The following is an 18,560-nucleotide window of genomic DNA, read 5'->3' on the forward strand; positions in this document are numbered from 1 at the left end:
TGATAGTTTTTTTCACCTTAGGGTGGATTAGTGGTAGTGGAGAAGGGGAAGGCCTCTTCCCTCAGGCCAGGCTTGGTGTTGAGTGGACTATGGGATACAATCTTGCCCTGGCTGTTCTGTAACCTTTCACTTTTGTTGCGCTCCCTCGAAGTGATGGGAGGACCTTGATTCACTTCCGGCCTCTGACCTGGATCCCCTGGAGGAGGCTAGGGAGGACGGTTTTGTGGATCGGGGGTGAGATCTAGGTAGAGATGAGGTTGACTGGAGTTGCACTGTGTTGGTCCACATGATCTGCCCTGAGCAGCCCTACACTGTCCCAAGCCATTCAATCCATGATAGCATCTACCTGGTTGGGCACCTGAGCCATCATTCCCAGATGAGTGATAATTGGATGTATTCCTTACCCTGGATCTGGGAAGGCATTCAATAGGATGGATTGCAGCTATTTGTTCGGAATTGTGAAGGCGTTCGGATTCAGGTCATATTTCATCGCCCAGATCCAAATTCTGTGTGCCAGCACCACTGCCTGATGAAAATTAATGGATCTCTGACACTACCTCAGCTGGCCAGATACACACAACCTGTGTGGAGCCTTTCCAGTGCCTCTTTCTGAAGCAATTGTTAGGTCTGGCCCTGCATGAACTGGGCAAGAAAGTTGTCATTTTGGCTTACGTGAATGATGTGCTCCCATGGCCATGGACCCTGTTGACTTTTGGCATATGGGTGAGTGCCAGCATCTTCTGCAAGGATCATATGGCACAAATGCTCTGGACTCCTGGTAGATTAGTGGACTTGGTAAGTGATCGATTCTCTGCTGAGGAGCTCCAACCAATGTGTTCTCTCAAGCTATGTGGGTGCACAACTATGCAGCAACCTGGGAGGAACCATGCTGGCCACTCAGTTATCCCCTTTATGATTTTACACATTGAAATGAACAGGTTGCGCACAAGATTAAAAAATATTATGAGGACATTGATTCTACCTCTTTGTCAAGGGTACCCATTCACCTTTTGTATTTGGGAGTTTACCTTAGCCCAGCTGAAGTTGGTAACATCTTAACACTAAAGTTACAGCTTGCCAAGTGTGCTATACCGGAATGTCCCATTTGCTGTCTTACCAAGGTCAAACACTTGCCGTAAACCAACTGGTGGCTACTATGCCGTGGTTCCAGTTGGCCACTTTGATTCCATCCACTAATTGAGGAAGCTCATTGACTTCTTAGACAAAAGGAAATATTAATTTCTGTTGTGGGTGCAAGCCTGCTGCTTGCAGTGGTTTTTGATTTATCTCTGCACCAGGTTTGCAACTTTCTGCCTTGAGACCCGTCAGAAATACTCATACAAAGAGAACCCTTCAGAATGGAGTTATGACTGGTAGCTCCTTTTCATCAAGTTGCTTGGTATACGTGCAGCCTTGTGGGAATGCCTGTCTTTTATCAAATCTTATCAGGGTCTGGAACATGGTTGTATCCAGCAGGGGCTCACATCTATTGGAATAGTTCCACCATCTTGGTGGAACCACTACTCCGCAATCAATATTTCCATGTGGCTGGCAAAGGCTGCACGTAGGACAGTGTAGAGGACCTGAGTTGCATCAGTAATCAGTCAGGCACACAATGGATGGCAGTAGATGTCGCTGGGACCATCAAATGTTCTGTTTGGGCCCTGCCAACGGCCAAAGCTTATACAGGTGTGAAGGTTGGTCTCGCCTCCTATTCCATTAGGTATATCAAGGAGGCTCAAACATGGAGGGATTCTGCTTGATTTTACCACTGTTCAAGTGGATGGTCTTACCTGCACAAAACAGCAAATCCTCCTTTGGAAACCTGCACCTTGTAACTTGAACTACCTGAAGAAAATTCTCTCTGCTGTTCCAGACTGCTACATACCCTGCACTTCCTCACTCTTGTCTCCTGTCCAGATATGCCTAGGTGTGTCTTGTTACTGTTTGACAGAGGCAGGGTTCCTAATGGAATGCCCTCTATGCAGGAGTGCTTCCCTGCAATGTTGGGAATCTGAAGTGGGAGGATGTGGGACTGAGCAGCAGCTGACAACTTTAAGCACCATTGTAGACTCTGGCTTCATTTGAATTTTGTGGCTTAGAGGAGTCCAGGACCCATGTACATATTCAATTTGAGAAGTTGCAGCCTCTGTCTAATTAGGTTACCTGAAGAGGTTGCTCCTTAACTTTTGGTTACACTTTAGTCCATGCTACTAATCTTTTTTGACAACCCATATAGAGTGGCACCAGTAAGTCAGAGGATCTTCTGGTGGACCTGTTCTTGGGCCTGGCTAAAATAAAAACCTGTAGTTCCAGGATGGGCAGGTCCTATGGTTCTTTCTTGCCTGCTGCCTCTCTTCTGTGGTCTGGTCTGCCCCCAAGTATTCCTGGAGTGGAAGCATGTGGTGCCCACTAGTACGCTTGATGTTTTCCATGACTGGGCAGATAATTGCAATATAATTTAGTTGAGAAAGTGCTTTTGTTGGGAATTTGCTTATTTTGGTTTATTTTAGTTTGATTAGACCAAATATTTCTTTCTTATATTTGTTGGGCTCTAAAAGGGGGCACTTTTGATGATTCTTGTTTGGTGACTATGGAGCCCAAAAAAAGATCCAGGCTTGAAGCTCTAGCAAATTGTGAACAAAGTTCCTTATTACTAGGAATCCCTGTCATAGAGGTTTATTATAGTCCCGGGAATAAGAACTACAGCATAATGAAGGTATGGGGAAAAATGTAAAAGTTACACAGCATTGATTAAACTTGCCGATATAACACTTTGACTTTAAGATATGTAACACTTTTCCATTAGAGATCTATATCCTTGAGAAGGCTTAAGTTCATAAGTCTCTTCAACTGTCAGATATGTATTTGGCAAGCCCTAAAAAGATAGCAAGGTACAATTCCAATTGTGCCAGTAATTACTAGGTTTTTTTTTACAACAAAGTTATTCATTGTTTGCTGGAACTGGCTATCTCTAAGGCTGTTATCTCAAAAACTTCTCTCTCCATTGATACTGAAAATAAAGAAGGACTAATGGCTAGAAATGTATTTTTCAGGAACAGTAAAAGTAGCCACAATTGAGCTTTTAATATACATCCTCAAAATAAAGAGAAACACACATTCCTGAAATACTTGCAAAATTGTTTTTTTCTTTCTGTCAAAAATTGTTAAATATGTAAATACAAGTTATTGTTTGTTAAAGCAGGTATTATTATTCCAGAGACCAATTACTAAGTCTCCTCGAGTTATTCTCCTCACCCTTGCTCAAATTCTGTTATAGTTTAGATTTCATTTCCAATGTACAAGTCTGTATTTGAGTCCCCTGAAACCCCTCTAAATCTTCTTTCTTTGCTTCCACATCAAAGCAATATTCTGGACAGCTAAGTTTGCCATTACACAGTGCTGAGTCACTGTTTGTCCCTGTTTTCCATGCCTACTTACCTCTAGAACTGTGGTATATGAAAGATAAGAAAATAAATATGTTTCCTATTTGCAGTGGGTAAGAAAATTCTTTCTTTGAATCATTCAAAAACACTTGCATCACATCTCAAAATACCTTTTGTACTTCTTTCCGAATCCCTGTCAGTGCAATGTCATGGACCTGGTTAATTCAATTAATTGAATTTATCCGAGTGTAAAGTGGATATGATTTAATACTTGTTCTCCATTGTAGATCTTTTCAGGAACCAGAAGTTAATGCGGGAATACAGGGAGTTTCTAGGTAACACTATGGTAAGACAGTTTATGAAATATATATATATTATGTGGCCATAAGAGCAGGTCAGAGGCTGAGAATTCTGTAGCAAGTAACTAACATGATGACTCCCCAAAGCCTGTCCATCACCAACAAGGCATGAGTCAGGTGCGATGGAATACTCTCCACTTACCTGGATGAGTGCAGCTCCAACAACACTCAAGAAGCTCAACACCATCCAGGAAAAACAGACCACTTGGCTGGCACCCCATCCACCATTTTAAACATTCACTCCCTCCACCGCTAACGCACAGTGGCAGCAGTGTGTACCATCTGTGTGATGCATTGCAGCAACTCACCAAGACTCCTTTGACAGCACCTTCCAAACTCACAATCTCTACCACCTTAAAGGACAAGGGCAGCGGGTGCATGGGAACACCACCACCTGCAAGTTCCCCTCCAAGTCCCACATCATCCTGAGCAATTCAAGCTCTGCACAAAGCCCTGTGCCATCTTGGTGCTACACTCCTCCATGCTCCTTGACATTGACCACAGACTTTCTGGCAGGCCTATCAAAGCATTTCATTCTGCATACCCATCAGCCTTGTAAAGACCATCCCATTGAAGCCCTCACCTGACTCATGTGAAGTATAACTGTGTGAGACCTTGCCCTCTAATGAACTGCCACCTCTCCTACCCTTGTCTCCAGCACTAACTGCAAGCCATTCATGCCTTGTGTCTCAACACATGCATACACCACCTTGATGCTATCCTTTAAAGCGTGTGTAGCTGTGGCTGTTGTAAGGGTTTGCTTGGTGTCTCATGAAGAGGCTGAGTCTTGTATAGCTGAACATTTAAGTGTTTATTGATAACACATAATTATGTACATCAATACAGGGTATAGCACAAACTATGAGCTAACTCCATGCTTGCTTCTACATGGGTCCATGTCCATTCCACAACTGACCCACCCTAATCTCAGGTCAAGTGTCTCTTTACATGAGACTCCCAGTCCCACATTAACCCTTACTCTGCCAGCTACACTAATAGCACAATGGCTGCAATTGTGAGAGCGAATGATAGTGTTTATCCATCATACAAAGATTGTCAATGTTGAATTTCTGGCAGGGCGTGCAAATTGTGTGAATGTGCACTTGGATGCCATTTGTAATTAATTTAGCTTCTGTTTAAAAAAAGAACTGCTGACAACTTTAAGATTTTAGTTTATTTTAATTTTTGTTATGCTTATGTTTAAAATATTCCAAGCTAAAATCTCGTAGTTAGGAAAGATATACTGCATAAGTTAACCAGAACAGCCTGATAATCTGAATATTAGTTATCCAAAATATTGAGAGTATCCGTGGTAATTGAATTTGACTCTTAAGTAATCAAGAGGTGCAGAAATGTTTCTGTCTGGTGATCATTTGTTATTCACTGCAGTTATAAAAGCTTGAGATACTTTTCTCATGATTTGACTCTGATAGGTATACAGCAATCCAAAAACCTTTTTTGGGTAACTGCAACTCTACTTACTGTAGTAATCATATAATTGTGGAAACAAATTAATTGATTAAACAAAGGTCAGAGCTGAAAGTAACTTTTTAAACTGTTTGCATATCCATAGGTTATTGCTGCTGTCATTGGATGATTGGTGCCATGCACCACTGAACTCTCCTTTGCCTCAATTTTCTAGGGCATTCTTTACTTAAGCACCTCCTTTTATGCACTTTAAAGGAAGCAAGGTGTAGGAGTCTGCAAATATGTAAAATGCATAACACCTTTTGCTGTCATTGCTGGTTTTTTGAATTTTATTGGTTGAAAAGTGACATATTAAATTTAATCAAATAAGGGATTGCTCTCGGTAGGGGTAAATCCTTCACAAGTTAATAGGACTGCAGTAATTTATGCTTTAACCTATCAATAATATAGATTGTGTTTTTAATTTTTCCTTTTAGCCTCGCTCAACTAAGTCAACACCATTTTTACAGGGACCAGGAAAAGTTGTGATGGTCGCAATCTGCATGTAAGGCCTTGTTTTGTATTTAAAGTTTATTTTGTTTTAAAACTGGGTTTGGATAAAATCTGCATAAAGAACAAGATCATGGTAATTATGTATTCTCTCTGCCTCTTCTCCCCCTCCCCGCACGATGCCGTGCACCATTCTACTCTCCCAAAAGGCAGAGTTTGCAAATATCTGCTGCAGGATAGGAGAGAAAATTCTCCATTTAGTGATCTGGCCAAAAGCTATGGTGACTATCTCTTGAGAAAACAGAAAATTTGATTTTGGGCCAAATTGGACGTTAATGTTCCATTTCTAGTTTGTTTGGCACATTGGTTTATAATCAAAACTAATTTTCTTGTCTTTGCTAAATTTAAAACAAACTTTAAGAAAAATTGCTTTTCAAATGTTCCTTCAAAATACAAAAATCCCACCTTTTCTCTCTGTCAATGTTATTTTTGTTAACCCCACTCTCTAGCAATGGACTGAATTTTATCTTCAAACTGCTTGCCTGGATTTATACAGGGTCTGCATCAATGTTTTCAGAAGCTATACATTCCCTGGCTGACACCTGTAATCAGGTAAGGAAATGATCTGTTCATTGCATTCATTTGCCTGGATGATTGGATTTATTTTAAGGATAAGTCCAACTTGTCTCAACTATAATTTACTGTTGCCTGATGGTTATGCATGAAAGTTCTCTGTAGGACTAAGTTATCAATTATTAGTAATAAATCTGAAAATGTTTGTAATAACAGTATTGTAACTCTTTCGAGTCACAGCCAATTAAACTAAATTAACAAATCAGTGACAAAGTAAAAGGCAGTCCCTTAAAGGGGATAACAGTATTGTAGTTGTATTTGTCTCCGCTTTAACAGGTTGTATTTTATGGAAAAATAAAAGCCACTTAATGATGCACACATTGTTAATATGCAAATTGGCTACCAAATTAATTTGATTAAGAGATACGGTCCGAGTTGCGAGTCAGCAGACCTTTCTGGTTGATTTATGTCACTGCTTCGCATAAATGGCATCTCATCCTGAGCCTGCCTTTTGAAAATTTGCTGTATTTGAACATTAATTGCCCACTAAACTCACCTCTCTGGTCCAGAAAGGGAGCAATTTAAAGTTTTCAATCTCATTTCTTCATGTAATAAATTGTTGGGGATTTATGGAATGTAAAATTAAAAAGAAAATTCTTTCTGTCCCTTCTTGTTGTCTTTCTTCATCCATTCTTTTTTTTCCCTCTTCTCTTTCTGTACCTCACTTGACTCTAATTCACTGACTCTAATTCAGCCTGCTTCTCGGTCACGTCTTATCCGATCACCATTCGTTTAAGGTCCCAGATGCCCCATTGCCATCGCAACAACATTAGCAGGTTGCACTTCCAAGTTACGATGCAAAACCTTTGTGAGCTAATGGGTGCAGGAAAATGTCTTAACTGATGCCATGCACTGTGAAATGCACCATTCCAGCAAGATGCATCCCTGTCTGTTTAAAGTTTCATTATACAAATAGCATGCATATGGTCATTCTAATTGGGAGGTGTTGGATTTCCTCTTTGGAACCACAAGGTAATTCCATTCATCTTCAATAGATACAAGTTCCAGTGTCACCAGTGGTATGATAGGAAAGAGGAGTGATTGTTAGAATTTTCACCATTAGAGAGAGATGACTGGTGATGAGTTTAACCTGAGGATCACCACACCTCAGGTGAGCGGCAACATTGAGAAAGGGCCTTCATGGATGACCTCAGCTGGTACAGAAATTGAACCCGCTCTGTTGGAGTCATTCTGCATCACAAACCAGCCTCAACAGAATAGTTATACCAGAGAAGCAGGCCATTTGGCCCCTCATGTCTGTTCTGACTCTGTAACTTACCTAGTTCCCCCTGTTATCAAGCTTAGCTAAGCTTGAATGACCATATGTATGCTATTTGTATAATGAAACTTTAAACAGACAGGGATGCATCTTGCTGGAATGGTGCATTTCACAGTGCATGGCATCAGTTAAGACATTTTCCTGCACCCATTATCTCACAAAGCTCACAAAGAAGCTAAGCTAAGAATTTGCTTGATAACTTCCCCCTGTTTTTTTCCCCGTTGCCCTGCATTTTCTTCCTTTTCAGATAACAATCGAATTCCTCGATTGAACCTGCCTCTACTGTAGTGCACTTCAGATCTTAACCACTCACTGCATGAAGAAGCTTTTCCTCATGTCACCATTGCTTCTTTTGCCAATTACCTTAAATCTGTGTGCTTTTGTTCTAGATCCTTCCACTAATGGGAACGTTATTTTTTTCTTAAACCCTATCTACTCCGTCCAGGCCCCTCATGATTTTGAATACTTCTATTAAATCTCCCCTCAACCTTCTCCAAGGAAAACTGTTCTAACTTCTCCAATCTATCTACGTAACTGAAGTTTCTTATCCCAGGAGTCATTCTCATGGATCTTTCCTGCATTCTGTCCAATGTCTTCAAATCCTTCCTAAAGTGTAGCACCCAGAACTGGACACAGTATTCCAGTTGATACCGAACCACTGTTCTATGTGAGTTTAACATTACATCCATGCCTTTGTACGCTATATCCCCTACTAATAAAGCCTAAGATACTATATGCTTTATTAACTGCTCTCTCAACTTGTCCTGCTACATTCAATGATTTAAGCACATCTACACCTAGGTCCCTCTGTTCCTATACCCCCTTAAGAATTGTACTCTATTATATTGTGTACCTGATCTTCCTACCAAGATCATTCATTGTACGGTAAGTCCCTTATGTAGCTTTTTACATTTCAGTTAAAGGCTTTGTAAGCCTTGGCTAGAAGCTAAGCTAAGAATTTGCTTGATCTTGGAGGTCCTTACAAGGAAACCATTTGCTCAAGGCAGAGAAAGTTTTATTCCCTTAGTAAAGCTTAAACTCATGTCCTTGTTGCTAATGTTTTTGACAATCTTTAGATCCTTGGAGACCTATTTGCCTTGAAGCCTTTTGGAGTAGCCATTATTATGATCTATGGATACATTAATTTCACAAAGGCTGAATTAATGGTGTTGGTGCAGATTAGAGATCAATTTGCAACTGCACTTTAATCTTAGACCTTCAGAACCTGGTCTGTTTTTTGCGGGTCAAGGTATGGCTTAGCTGTGTTCATGATGTCAATCACTGTTAGGTTGACTTTTAAAGCTCTAAAGTGAAATGTATTCGTACTTGTTTCATGCTTGCAAATTTGACAGATGAAATTGTTCATTGTATAATATATCATAGATCCAACTTATCAACTTGGAGAAGAGGAAATGCAGGTTTAGAGCAACGCTTTTAGACCATGTTAGGTAACAACCCTTTAGGATCAAATTCTCTTTTGTTCTTAAATCAAAACATAAAGCATAATTTATGATTTTGATTATTTTACGATTGGCGATTAAATTTTTCCAGTGCTCTCTTTTTTAAATTTACTCTTTCATGGGATGTGGAAGGCACTGGCTACACCACCATTTTTTGCCCATCTCTAATGCCTTTGAAAAGATTATCATGAGCTTCCTTCTAGAACTCCTGCAGTTCATGTGGTGTAGGCATACCCACAGTGCTGTTGGGGAGGGAGTTCCAGGACCCAGTGACAGTGAAGGAATGGTGATATATTTCCAAGTCAGGATGGTGTGTGTTTTGGAGGGGAACTTGCAGGTGGTGGTGTTCCCATGTATCTACTGCCCTTGCCCTTCTAGATGGGAGCGATGGTGGGTTTGAAAGATGCTGTTAAAGGAGCTATGGTGAATTGCGTGTATCTTGTAGATGATACACACTGCTGCCACTGTGCATGGTGGTGGAGGGAGTGAATGTTTGAGGATGGGGTGCCTGTCAAGCAGGCTGCTTTGTCCTGAATGGTGTCAAGCTTCTTGAGTGTTGTTCGAGCTGCACTCATCCAGACTAGTGGAGAAACTTCCATCACACTTCCTTATGTGCCTTGTAAATGGTGGAGAGGCTTTGGAGAGTCAGGAGGTGAGTTAGTTGCTGCATAATTCTCAGCCTCTAACCTGCTCTTATAGCCACAGTATTTATATGGCTGGTTCACTTCAGTTTTTGATTAATGGTAACCCCTAGGTTGTTGATAGTGAGGAATTCAGCAATGGGAATACCATTAAATGTCAAGGGAAAATGATTAGATTCCATCTTGTTGGAGATGGCCATTGCCTGACACTTGTGTGGTGCATCTGTCTCAGCATCCACATTTCACTCTTTGCCTGCAGCCATTATTTTATTATTTTAAAAAAACGCACCAAGCTCCTTCACTGGAGGGAGCTCCAACTGACCTGGCTTTCAATCTACTGAACAGCTATTTTTTTCTCATTTGGTTGCCCTCATCCTCATAAAATATCTCAAGATCTCTCACCCACACCCTGCTATAAACTGAGAAGTACCATCTTTACATAGGATATACGGCACACAAACAGGCCACTTGACCCAACCAGTCCATGCCAGTGTCTGTGCTCCACTTGAGCCTTCTCCCATTTTTCCTCAGCTATAACTATCATTGTACATTACCTTTTCCCTCATGTACTTGCCTAACTCCCTGTTAAATGACTATTTGCTTCAATCGCTCCCTTGCTCATTGATAGTGAGTTCCAATTTCTCATCATTCTTTGGGTAAAAAGGTTTCTTCTGAATTCTTTACTGGATTTCTCGATAACTATCTTGTATTGATGCCCCCTAGTTATGTTCTCTACAAGTGGAAATATTCTCACTCTGTCCACTCTAACTCGCCCTTTCATGATTTTAAAGATGTGTATTAGGTCACCCCTCAGTGTTTTTGCAAGATAAGAGGGTCAATCCTTTCCTGATATGCATATCTATCTGTTTCTGGTATCATCCTTCTCAATCTTCTCTGCAGCCTCTCTGGTGCAGTCCTTCTGTGTTTTGACTATCTTCCCACACCACACCCCCAAATTTAGTGTCACCTGCAAATTAGGTTAAATTTTTGATTCTAAAGTCCAATTCACTAATGTAAATTGTGAACAGCAGTAGTGTCAGCACTAATCCATGTGGAACACCACTTCCCACCTTCTGCCACTCTGAATAGCTACTCTTTACTCCCATGCTGTGTTTTTCTGTCTTGAAGCCAGCTAGCAATCTGTTTTGCCACTTGTTCCCTGACTATGCATTCTCTGGCCTTATTCATTAGTCTATTATGGAGCACCTTATGGTGTAATTGAGGACCTTTTGAAAATCCAGGTAAATTGCATATACTGCATTGCCATTATCTAGTTGCTCTGTTACCTTCTCAAAAAATTCAATAAGGTTGGTGAAACAAGATTTTCGTTTTTGAAATCCATACTATTCATTATTGTATTTTCCTTTTCTGGATGTTCTTCTATGCTCTCTTTTAGCAAGTATTTCATTATTTTTCCTATAACGCCCTGAGCATGTTCTGTCAACCTTTTTTTTTATTGATTGTAAAATATTTTGTTACATGTTCCTTGATAATTTAATTTCATAGTTCCTCTTTTTCTTCCTAATTTGCTTTTTGAAATCCCCCCCTAATCTTGTTCGATTCTCTCTCATCCTGCAATCCTCTGCTCTCCTATGTACTTAATATTTGCCTCTTTCCTAACTGTCAATTGTTTCCTTATGTCTTTACTTATCCATGGAATTGACCTAGTGTTTAGTTTCATTTTTACTTTTTAATATATTTTCTTTCACTGTGAACATTTTTTAAATGTTTCCCCATTGTTATTCTGCATCATTGTTGCCAATATTGTTGGCCATAATATTTTCCAAAGTTCTATTCTCAGCCCCTCAAAATCAGATTTTCTCCAATCTACTAAACTGTTTTTCATCATGTCCTTCCCCACGCATTATATCATGGCCACTATTGCCTAGATGTTCCTTTACTTTTACTTCTCATTTCCTATCTGCTTTGGTCCATTCCCCATAAATATATACAATAGTGAATCTTCTATTATTTCACTTTTTACACATTGGGTTAGAAAGGAGTCCTTTACACATTTTAGGAACTGCATTCCCTTATCCCCTTTACCCCACCTCTTCTGTCCTATTAGAATCGGGGCAGTTGGAATTCCCCATGATTTTTTTTTAACTCAGTTCCCTCATTTATCTTCATATTTCTTCCTTAACCTCCTTTCTAATATTAGGTGATCTGTAGATGATACCCATTAGTGTGATTGATCCTTTATTATCTTTATCCATATAGCTTCTATTTTTGCCTTGCTGATAATTACGTCCCTTTTTTCTTAATTCTAATAAGTACAGCTACTCAATCTCCTATCTTTCCTTCTCTATCTTTTCCAAATTTGGTATATCCTGCAATGTTTAATTCCCAGTTCTGATTTTTCTGTAGCCATGTCTCAGTAATCCCTATTATGTCTGGTTCCTCCTGATGCATGATTGCCTTCAGCTCCCCTGTTTTATTATGGACACTGAATACATTGCTGTTATGGATATTTTAACTCATTTTTAATAGGATTTCCTGTCATATTGTTTAACCATCTTCTCAGATACCTATTCTGTAGCTTTATTCATTCCATTGTCATCAATAACTTCCCTTACTTTATTCTTTACTATGCTTTCCTTCCTTTTTTGTTTACATTTAGGATGCTTATGTTTCTTGTAGATCTTGTTGAATGCACATGGTCTATCACTGACTCAATTATTGTGCTAAAGAGGAATGTTGCAATGAACATAAGTATTTTGTTGGGAAAAATTTCTTATACCTGATATCCCAACAGTTAGGGCTCAAATCCAAATTATCCAGCAACTAAATAATGACTTACTTTGGGAGACAGGTGGGAGGTAAGTGTTACAACGATATGTCAGATGCAGTGTGGACTATTAACCGTTAGTTTCATTGATTGGTGTAATGCTTTGATTGTTTTTAAAAAAGAAAATAGACAGCTCGAACTGCAAAGACAGTGTTAAAATGGCTGCAGAAATCACCTGACCTCCAAACTGGCCAAGTTTCTAACAGCCTCTAAAAGCAAATTCCTAGGGGATATGCCTAGGCAGTTTGTATGATGGACTTCACATCTGACATTAAGGATCCCCTATCTGTTCCAATGGTATCTTGATAGCTTTGACAATGGGTGATTGAAACTCCTTTATTAACATGGATTGCCCTTCATTGTGTGCCAATAACCAGCTGTCACATGGTCGAAAAACTGCGTGTGAAAAGCTGTGATTATAAGCTTCTCTGCAGAAATTGTCATTCAGAGGAAGCCCTGGAGAATGCAACATTGTCGGCTTTTCTCTCTGCTCCTGTCCCCCTCTGTTCCTGCATGCCTATTTCCAAGTTCAGGATCCTATCTCTGTTAGTTCTGTTATGCTTGAAATACATCACAGTGAATTTCAATCAAAAGGAACTTCGTGTGCCATAACTTCCACTCTGGATAAAGATGGATTGCAGTAGAAGAGACTGTCTCCAGAAAATAATTGGCCATAACCCTACTGGACTATCAAGACCACCAAAGGAGCATTGGAACATATATTTCTTTATTTTCTTACAGGCTTTAACTCTCATCAGTTCCACCTCCCCCACTCTGTAACTGATTCTGCTTTGCATGTGAGTGTGAGAGCGTGATTCAGGATGTGTTTTTACCCATTTAACAAGTCTCAGATTTTTACCTGAGTGAGTTTTGACAAAACTACTTCCTTGTTGACTCAACAGATATGGCTGTCTTATTTCTTCATATAGCTTTACGCACAGTTAAGTACATCTTGAATTGAAAAATCATAATTTTCTAAAAGTTTGAACTCTGTTATTACCAGCCTCAGGAGTTTGAAGGAGAGGAATTTATTCACCCCTCCGGACTTCTTTGTAACTTTAAGAAGACTCTCTCAGATCAAAATAGAGATGAGCTATTAGACTGATCCTCAGTCTCAAGGCATTTATACTTGCCTTGTGATTGTTATTTAGTTTTGTATGTTTATTTCAAGATAATTTTGAAGTTTCATGTTAATGGGTTCTGTGATATAACCGTGAAATAGAAGTCCCTTAAATGTCTTGACTTTATCCCTTTGGTATGGTTTATAAAACTACCATTGGATAAGCCCAAAAAACTAAAGCATATTCAATTTCACTGCCTCTTTAGTTTAGCATTAACATTAATTATCATAAAGTATATCGTTGTTTAGTCCACTGAAAGGTAATGCTTAAATACGTTAAGAGTAAACATGGTCATATGTGATATTTCCTGTTAACAGTTGGGCCATCTCATTTGGTCTTATGAAGGATTTGAATCTACAGAAATCCAGTGGCTACTAATGAAACTACATGACCTGATACCAGTGATTGTTACTTGAAAAAGACACCTATTAGTCTCATTCTTCATTTTTTCTAACAACAGGGAATTGCATTTTATTTGGTGCATAAAGCATTTTTGCTTTTATAAATCAGTTTTACCTTTTGTATGTTTGTTCTTTGACCAGATAAGTGCTGGTGCAGTATTAGAACTGCTCCTTATTCACACTCACATGGGATATGAATCAATGGCCCATATTTTGCAGTTGAAATAATGGTGAGCATAGCATCACTTTGAAGGAGGAATAAATTGAACAGCAGCTTCCACATGTGCGGTTAAATTCGGAGATTCCCTGCTCTTTCAGAAGCCCCACTATGACAGTATCTTGCCGAGGGACTCAGCATTCAGTTACATGGAAAACTGTGAATTAAGTGTAGTACACTGCACTACTAAGGGAGCACTGCATTGTTAGAGGTGCTGTCCTTTTGGATGAGACATTAAACTGAGGCCCCACCTGCTTGCTCAGGTGGATGTAAAAGATCCCATGGCACTATTGATCCACAGTGTCTTGGTCAATGTATATCCCTCAATCAATGCTTTAGGTTGCTTTGGCATGGCTACCTGCTCTTGTAGCCACAGTATTAATGTGGCTAGTCTAGTCAAGTTTCTGTCAATGGTAATCTCCAGGATGTTTATGGTGGAGGATTCAGTGATGGTAATGCTGTTGAATGTCAAATGGAGATGGTTAGATTCTCCCTTGTTGGAGATGGCTGTTGCTTCGTACTTGTGTGACATACATGTTACTTTGCCATTTAGCAGCCTACGCCTGATTGTTGTCCAGGTATTACTGCAATTGCGAACAACGAACATGCTTTCCCATGGAGCTGAATTCAATAGGTTCCAGCCATGTGAGGGGAGCATTGGTTTGGACAGTTACTTTTCTCTCATTTGTGATGCAGTACCTGTATTCGACAGACGAGGGAGCTTCTGAGCAATACAACAGTAAAGATATCAAAATGAACACAGCCATTATTGCAAAAACAAAAATACCTGGAAAAACTCAGCGAGTCTGGCAGCATCTGCGAAGAGGAACACAGTTAATGTTTCGAGTTTGAGCCATTATTGCAGTGAGATTCAGACATTTCCATGTTAATCCCTTAGTTCAGATGGCACTTCAGTTGCAACCATTCTAGTCTCTGCTCTGTTATGGCTGTTGTCTCACCGGGGAAAGGAGAGAGGGAGAAGAAACTGCAGATGAGTGAACATTGTTCACGCAACGCGTGATTCTGTATACAAAGTGTAAAGCGCGGGTAAGTGAAAACGCAAACCAGGAAGTCGCAAACGGCGGGACTTTACTGTATAGTTAAAATACTCGCACACCTCCTGGGAGTAGTTTGGCTGCCTGTCCCTTGTCCTGCTTTGGTAAACCTGGAAGTTGGATTGGAACCAGTTTCCAAACTTGGAATTTTTCCCAATTTAACTCAAGCTCACCCGTGTTAACATTCTGCCACCTCCCCCTTGTGCTTCAAAAGGATACTTCAGTCTGGTTAAGGAGATGCACAGTTGCTTGTTCTGTTCACAGGGTGCCATGCTGTTTTGGATTTCCAATTATTGCAAGTTCCAGTACAATAGCACACAGATGGTCTGTTGGTAAGCGTAAGTATATTGAATGGCAAGCATTGCTTGTTTACCACTGACCACAAAAAATCTGGGCCAATATCTTTAGATGCTTTGGTTTAAAAGTGAGTAGAACGGATTTACTGGTGGGTTTGCTATTTGATATTATGTTCTCTTGTTAATTGTTTCTAATACTACTCCTAAACCTAAAGTTATCATGGATTTTTTTTTCTTTCAGGCTTTATTAGCAGTGGGTGTCAGTCAATCTTCCAGGACCCCAGATCCTGGTCATCCGTAAGTAAAATGTAATTTTGTTTTAAGAGAGTGAAAATAAGGGAATTACCCATGGTTGATCACTACCAATCTTTGTAGCAGAGTTTGTCATAGATATAAAAGTAAAAGTTTTTTTATTGCAGTAGCTGCCACTATTTAAAATGTTTGCGATGACCATGCATTACTTTAATTTTAGATTGCCCATCTACAAAACTGTTGTAGTTGCCTTTGCATTTAGTTTTCTGATTTTTTTTTTAAATTTAGGTACGGATTTACAAATATGCGTTACATTGCTTCCCTCATTAGTGGGGTTGGAATTTTTATGATGGGTGCAGGGCTCTCCTGGTATCATGGAATTATTGGACTTATGAATCCTCATCATATAGAATCCCTAACATGGGTAAGTTCTGTATTCAAATACTTAAGAAATAAATTGTAGAATTAATTCTGAGAGAGAAATTACAAAGGTGCTGCCTATTGCAAGAACCAAATAATTGTATATCTGAACCAAACTCTTCTCTTTGTATAATCTAATCATTTTCTAATCTGAGTACAGTAGTCTGAACCAAGATCAATTTGGTTGAGTAGAATTTCAGTGGCACTAGAGTAAGAAGTCTGCTAAACTGTCTCCGTTTTTCCAAAGATTTTCCCAGTCAGCTTCCTCTCTTACTAAAACTATTAGCTTTAATTTGGAACAAGTTTTAAAGTACTCATGTCCTAACTTTCTGTGCCAACCTGATCATGAAGGAAGTTATCAGTTGGTTACTATAATAACTGATCTTGGTCTGATATGCTTTGTTATACTATTGCCAATGAGCAGAGTTGATCATCTGAATTCTAGTCTCAAAGATAGATGTTTGCTCATCTGAGAAATGTTCTTCAAAAAGAAGGAAGATTGGAGAGGTTTGGTACTTTCCATTTAAGAGTACATTCTAAGTTTCTGTTTGGTGTTTTGATTACTACATGTATACTTAATATAACTGTGCCATATATCAAATGTAACTTTTTTTACCTTCATGGAAGCTGACATTTTAAACTCTTTTGCATAACTTACGGGATGGCTTGTGTGCATCACTGACTTTAAGGAGCTGATGCTCTGTTCCGGGTTAGGTCTGATCTGTGTGCTGCTGTATTCTCAACAGGCAGAGAGCTTTTCAGTTGACGTATGTCTCCTGCGTATGAATTTTAGTGTTCCACAAACACAGATCTGGTAGTTGGCTGTTGATTTCAGCTCTTTCCCCCCCCAACCCAATCCATTTATTCCATTTTCCCATCCATTCAATAAGTATTCCTGTACTAAGCAGCACTCTACTTGAATTGACAGGGAGGAGGAAATCTGTTTTGAGACCTCTGTCAGTGTTGTGCTCCGATGCTTATGCAATAATGGTCAAGTTGATTTGTCACCAAATTATTTTTCCCTTCCCCTCCTTGGTGAGAGAAAGTATAAAATATCTATCTATGTTCAAGATTTTAGTCCACCTGTGATAGGGAATTTAATAGAAATTGTAACTTTTATTAGGGAGTAGGTGTTCAAGCTTAGATATATGCTATTCAGCAAGATGATAGGAATCAAAGGCATTTATTGAGTTTAACAGGAATTAATCATATAATAATATCAATTACATATATACAATGATAATACAAATAATAATTACACATACGCTTGAGATATTTACAATGCAAGACTGAAAAATTCACTGCGTCACAAGTTTTGTGCTCTTGGGAGGGGGGTGCGGCGCAGATTGGCTGGTCAATTCAAATTCTGAAGTATCTATTCTAACCCTCTTTCTATACCTTTCTTTCACTCTAGTTACATGAGAATCAGCGTATTTTTGAATATTATGTTTGAATTGCCTGGACTTTAGTTTTAACAAGAACAGCTCCCATAACTTGATTCACATTCCCTCTATGGCATGTGCCTTTTCAAAGCTAGAACAAAGAAAGATTTTTTTGTTGCTTTTGTTGCATTTATTAGCAAATACTGCCTGACTGAAATCCCTTTTACTAACTGGATGTTACTAACAACTCACTTAAAACCTCAACTTAATACAAAGGCTTTCAATTCTTCATGCTGTTGTTATGGTCCTTGGCCAGACCATGGGTTGTGGGGAGGAGATCAGGTTAGGGACCGATAATGTTTTGTTTAAAGTAGAAGAAAATTGAGATTCAAGTCGCTTACGAAGTGAATAAAGCCACAAGATTCCATGGGTTTTAAGAAACAAAAATAAACTTTACTATTCAAATTCAGGCAGATGAAACAGGTTACAATATCTATCTTATTCTCTAATATTCAGGGTAAGTATGAGGTACATGTGAATTAAAAGGCTAACCATGGTCAGGCACACCTGTGACCAAAGCAGACTCCATGGATTTCTCAACAACCCACCCAGACGTTTGTCACATTGTAAGCTAATCAGTCTCACTGAAACTTCATCATCTTATGAGGGCTTCCAATCTCCACCTTTGAAGATCTTGCCTTGGAATTCTCTCCAAAAGTCATTCCCACTTGGAAGGCTCCCAACAATGGCCCACCTTGAAGGGTTTCACTCTTGCCTTCTGAGATTCCTTTCCCCTGAATCTCTGAGTACACTCAAGTTTCATCTTCCAAGCACGGTTTCAGATCTTTGGCTGTGCCAAGCAGAACACCGCTGCTCCAAAGCGGTACCGTTGCCCCAATGGCCTACAAAATAGAGTCACCAACCTTGGGCTACCTTCTCAGATTTTCAGGGCT

The 18,560-nt window shown here is 39.5% G+C and overlaps 1 protein-coding gene across 3 annotated transcripts in view; it reads left to right on the forward strand.

The window, feature by feature from the left end:
• Positions 1 to 18,560, forward strand: part of slc30a9 (solute carrier family 30 member 9) — a 136,963-nt gene that overhangs the window by 69,104 nt on the left and 49,299 nt on the right. For all 3 annotated transcript variants that reach the window (XM_041196346.1, XM_041196336.1, XM_041196355.1), the window contains 5 exons: positions 3,674 to 3,732; positions 5,650 to 5,717; positions 6,172 to 6,274; positions 15,795 to 15,850; positions 16,094 to 16,229. In XM_041196346.1, the coding sequence (XP_041052280.1) occupies positions 3,674 to 3,732; positions 5,650 to 5,717; positions 6,172 to 6,274; positions 15,795 to 15,850; positions 16,094 to 16,229 (422 nt within the window). The remainder of the gene's footprint in view (positions 1 to 3,673; positions 3,733 to 5,649; positions 5,718 to 6,171; positions 6,275 to 15,794; positions 15,851 to 16,093; positions 16,230 to 18,560) is intronic.

The sequence above is a fragment of the Carcharodon carcharias genome, chromosome 1 (assembly GCF_017639515.1).
Source record: "Carcharodon carcharias isolate sCarCar2 chromosome 1, sCarCar2.pri, whole genome shotgun sequence".
NCBI lineage: Eukaryota > Metazoa > Chordata > Chondrichthyes > Lamniformes > Lamnidae > Carcharodon > Carcharodon carcharias.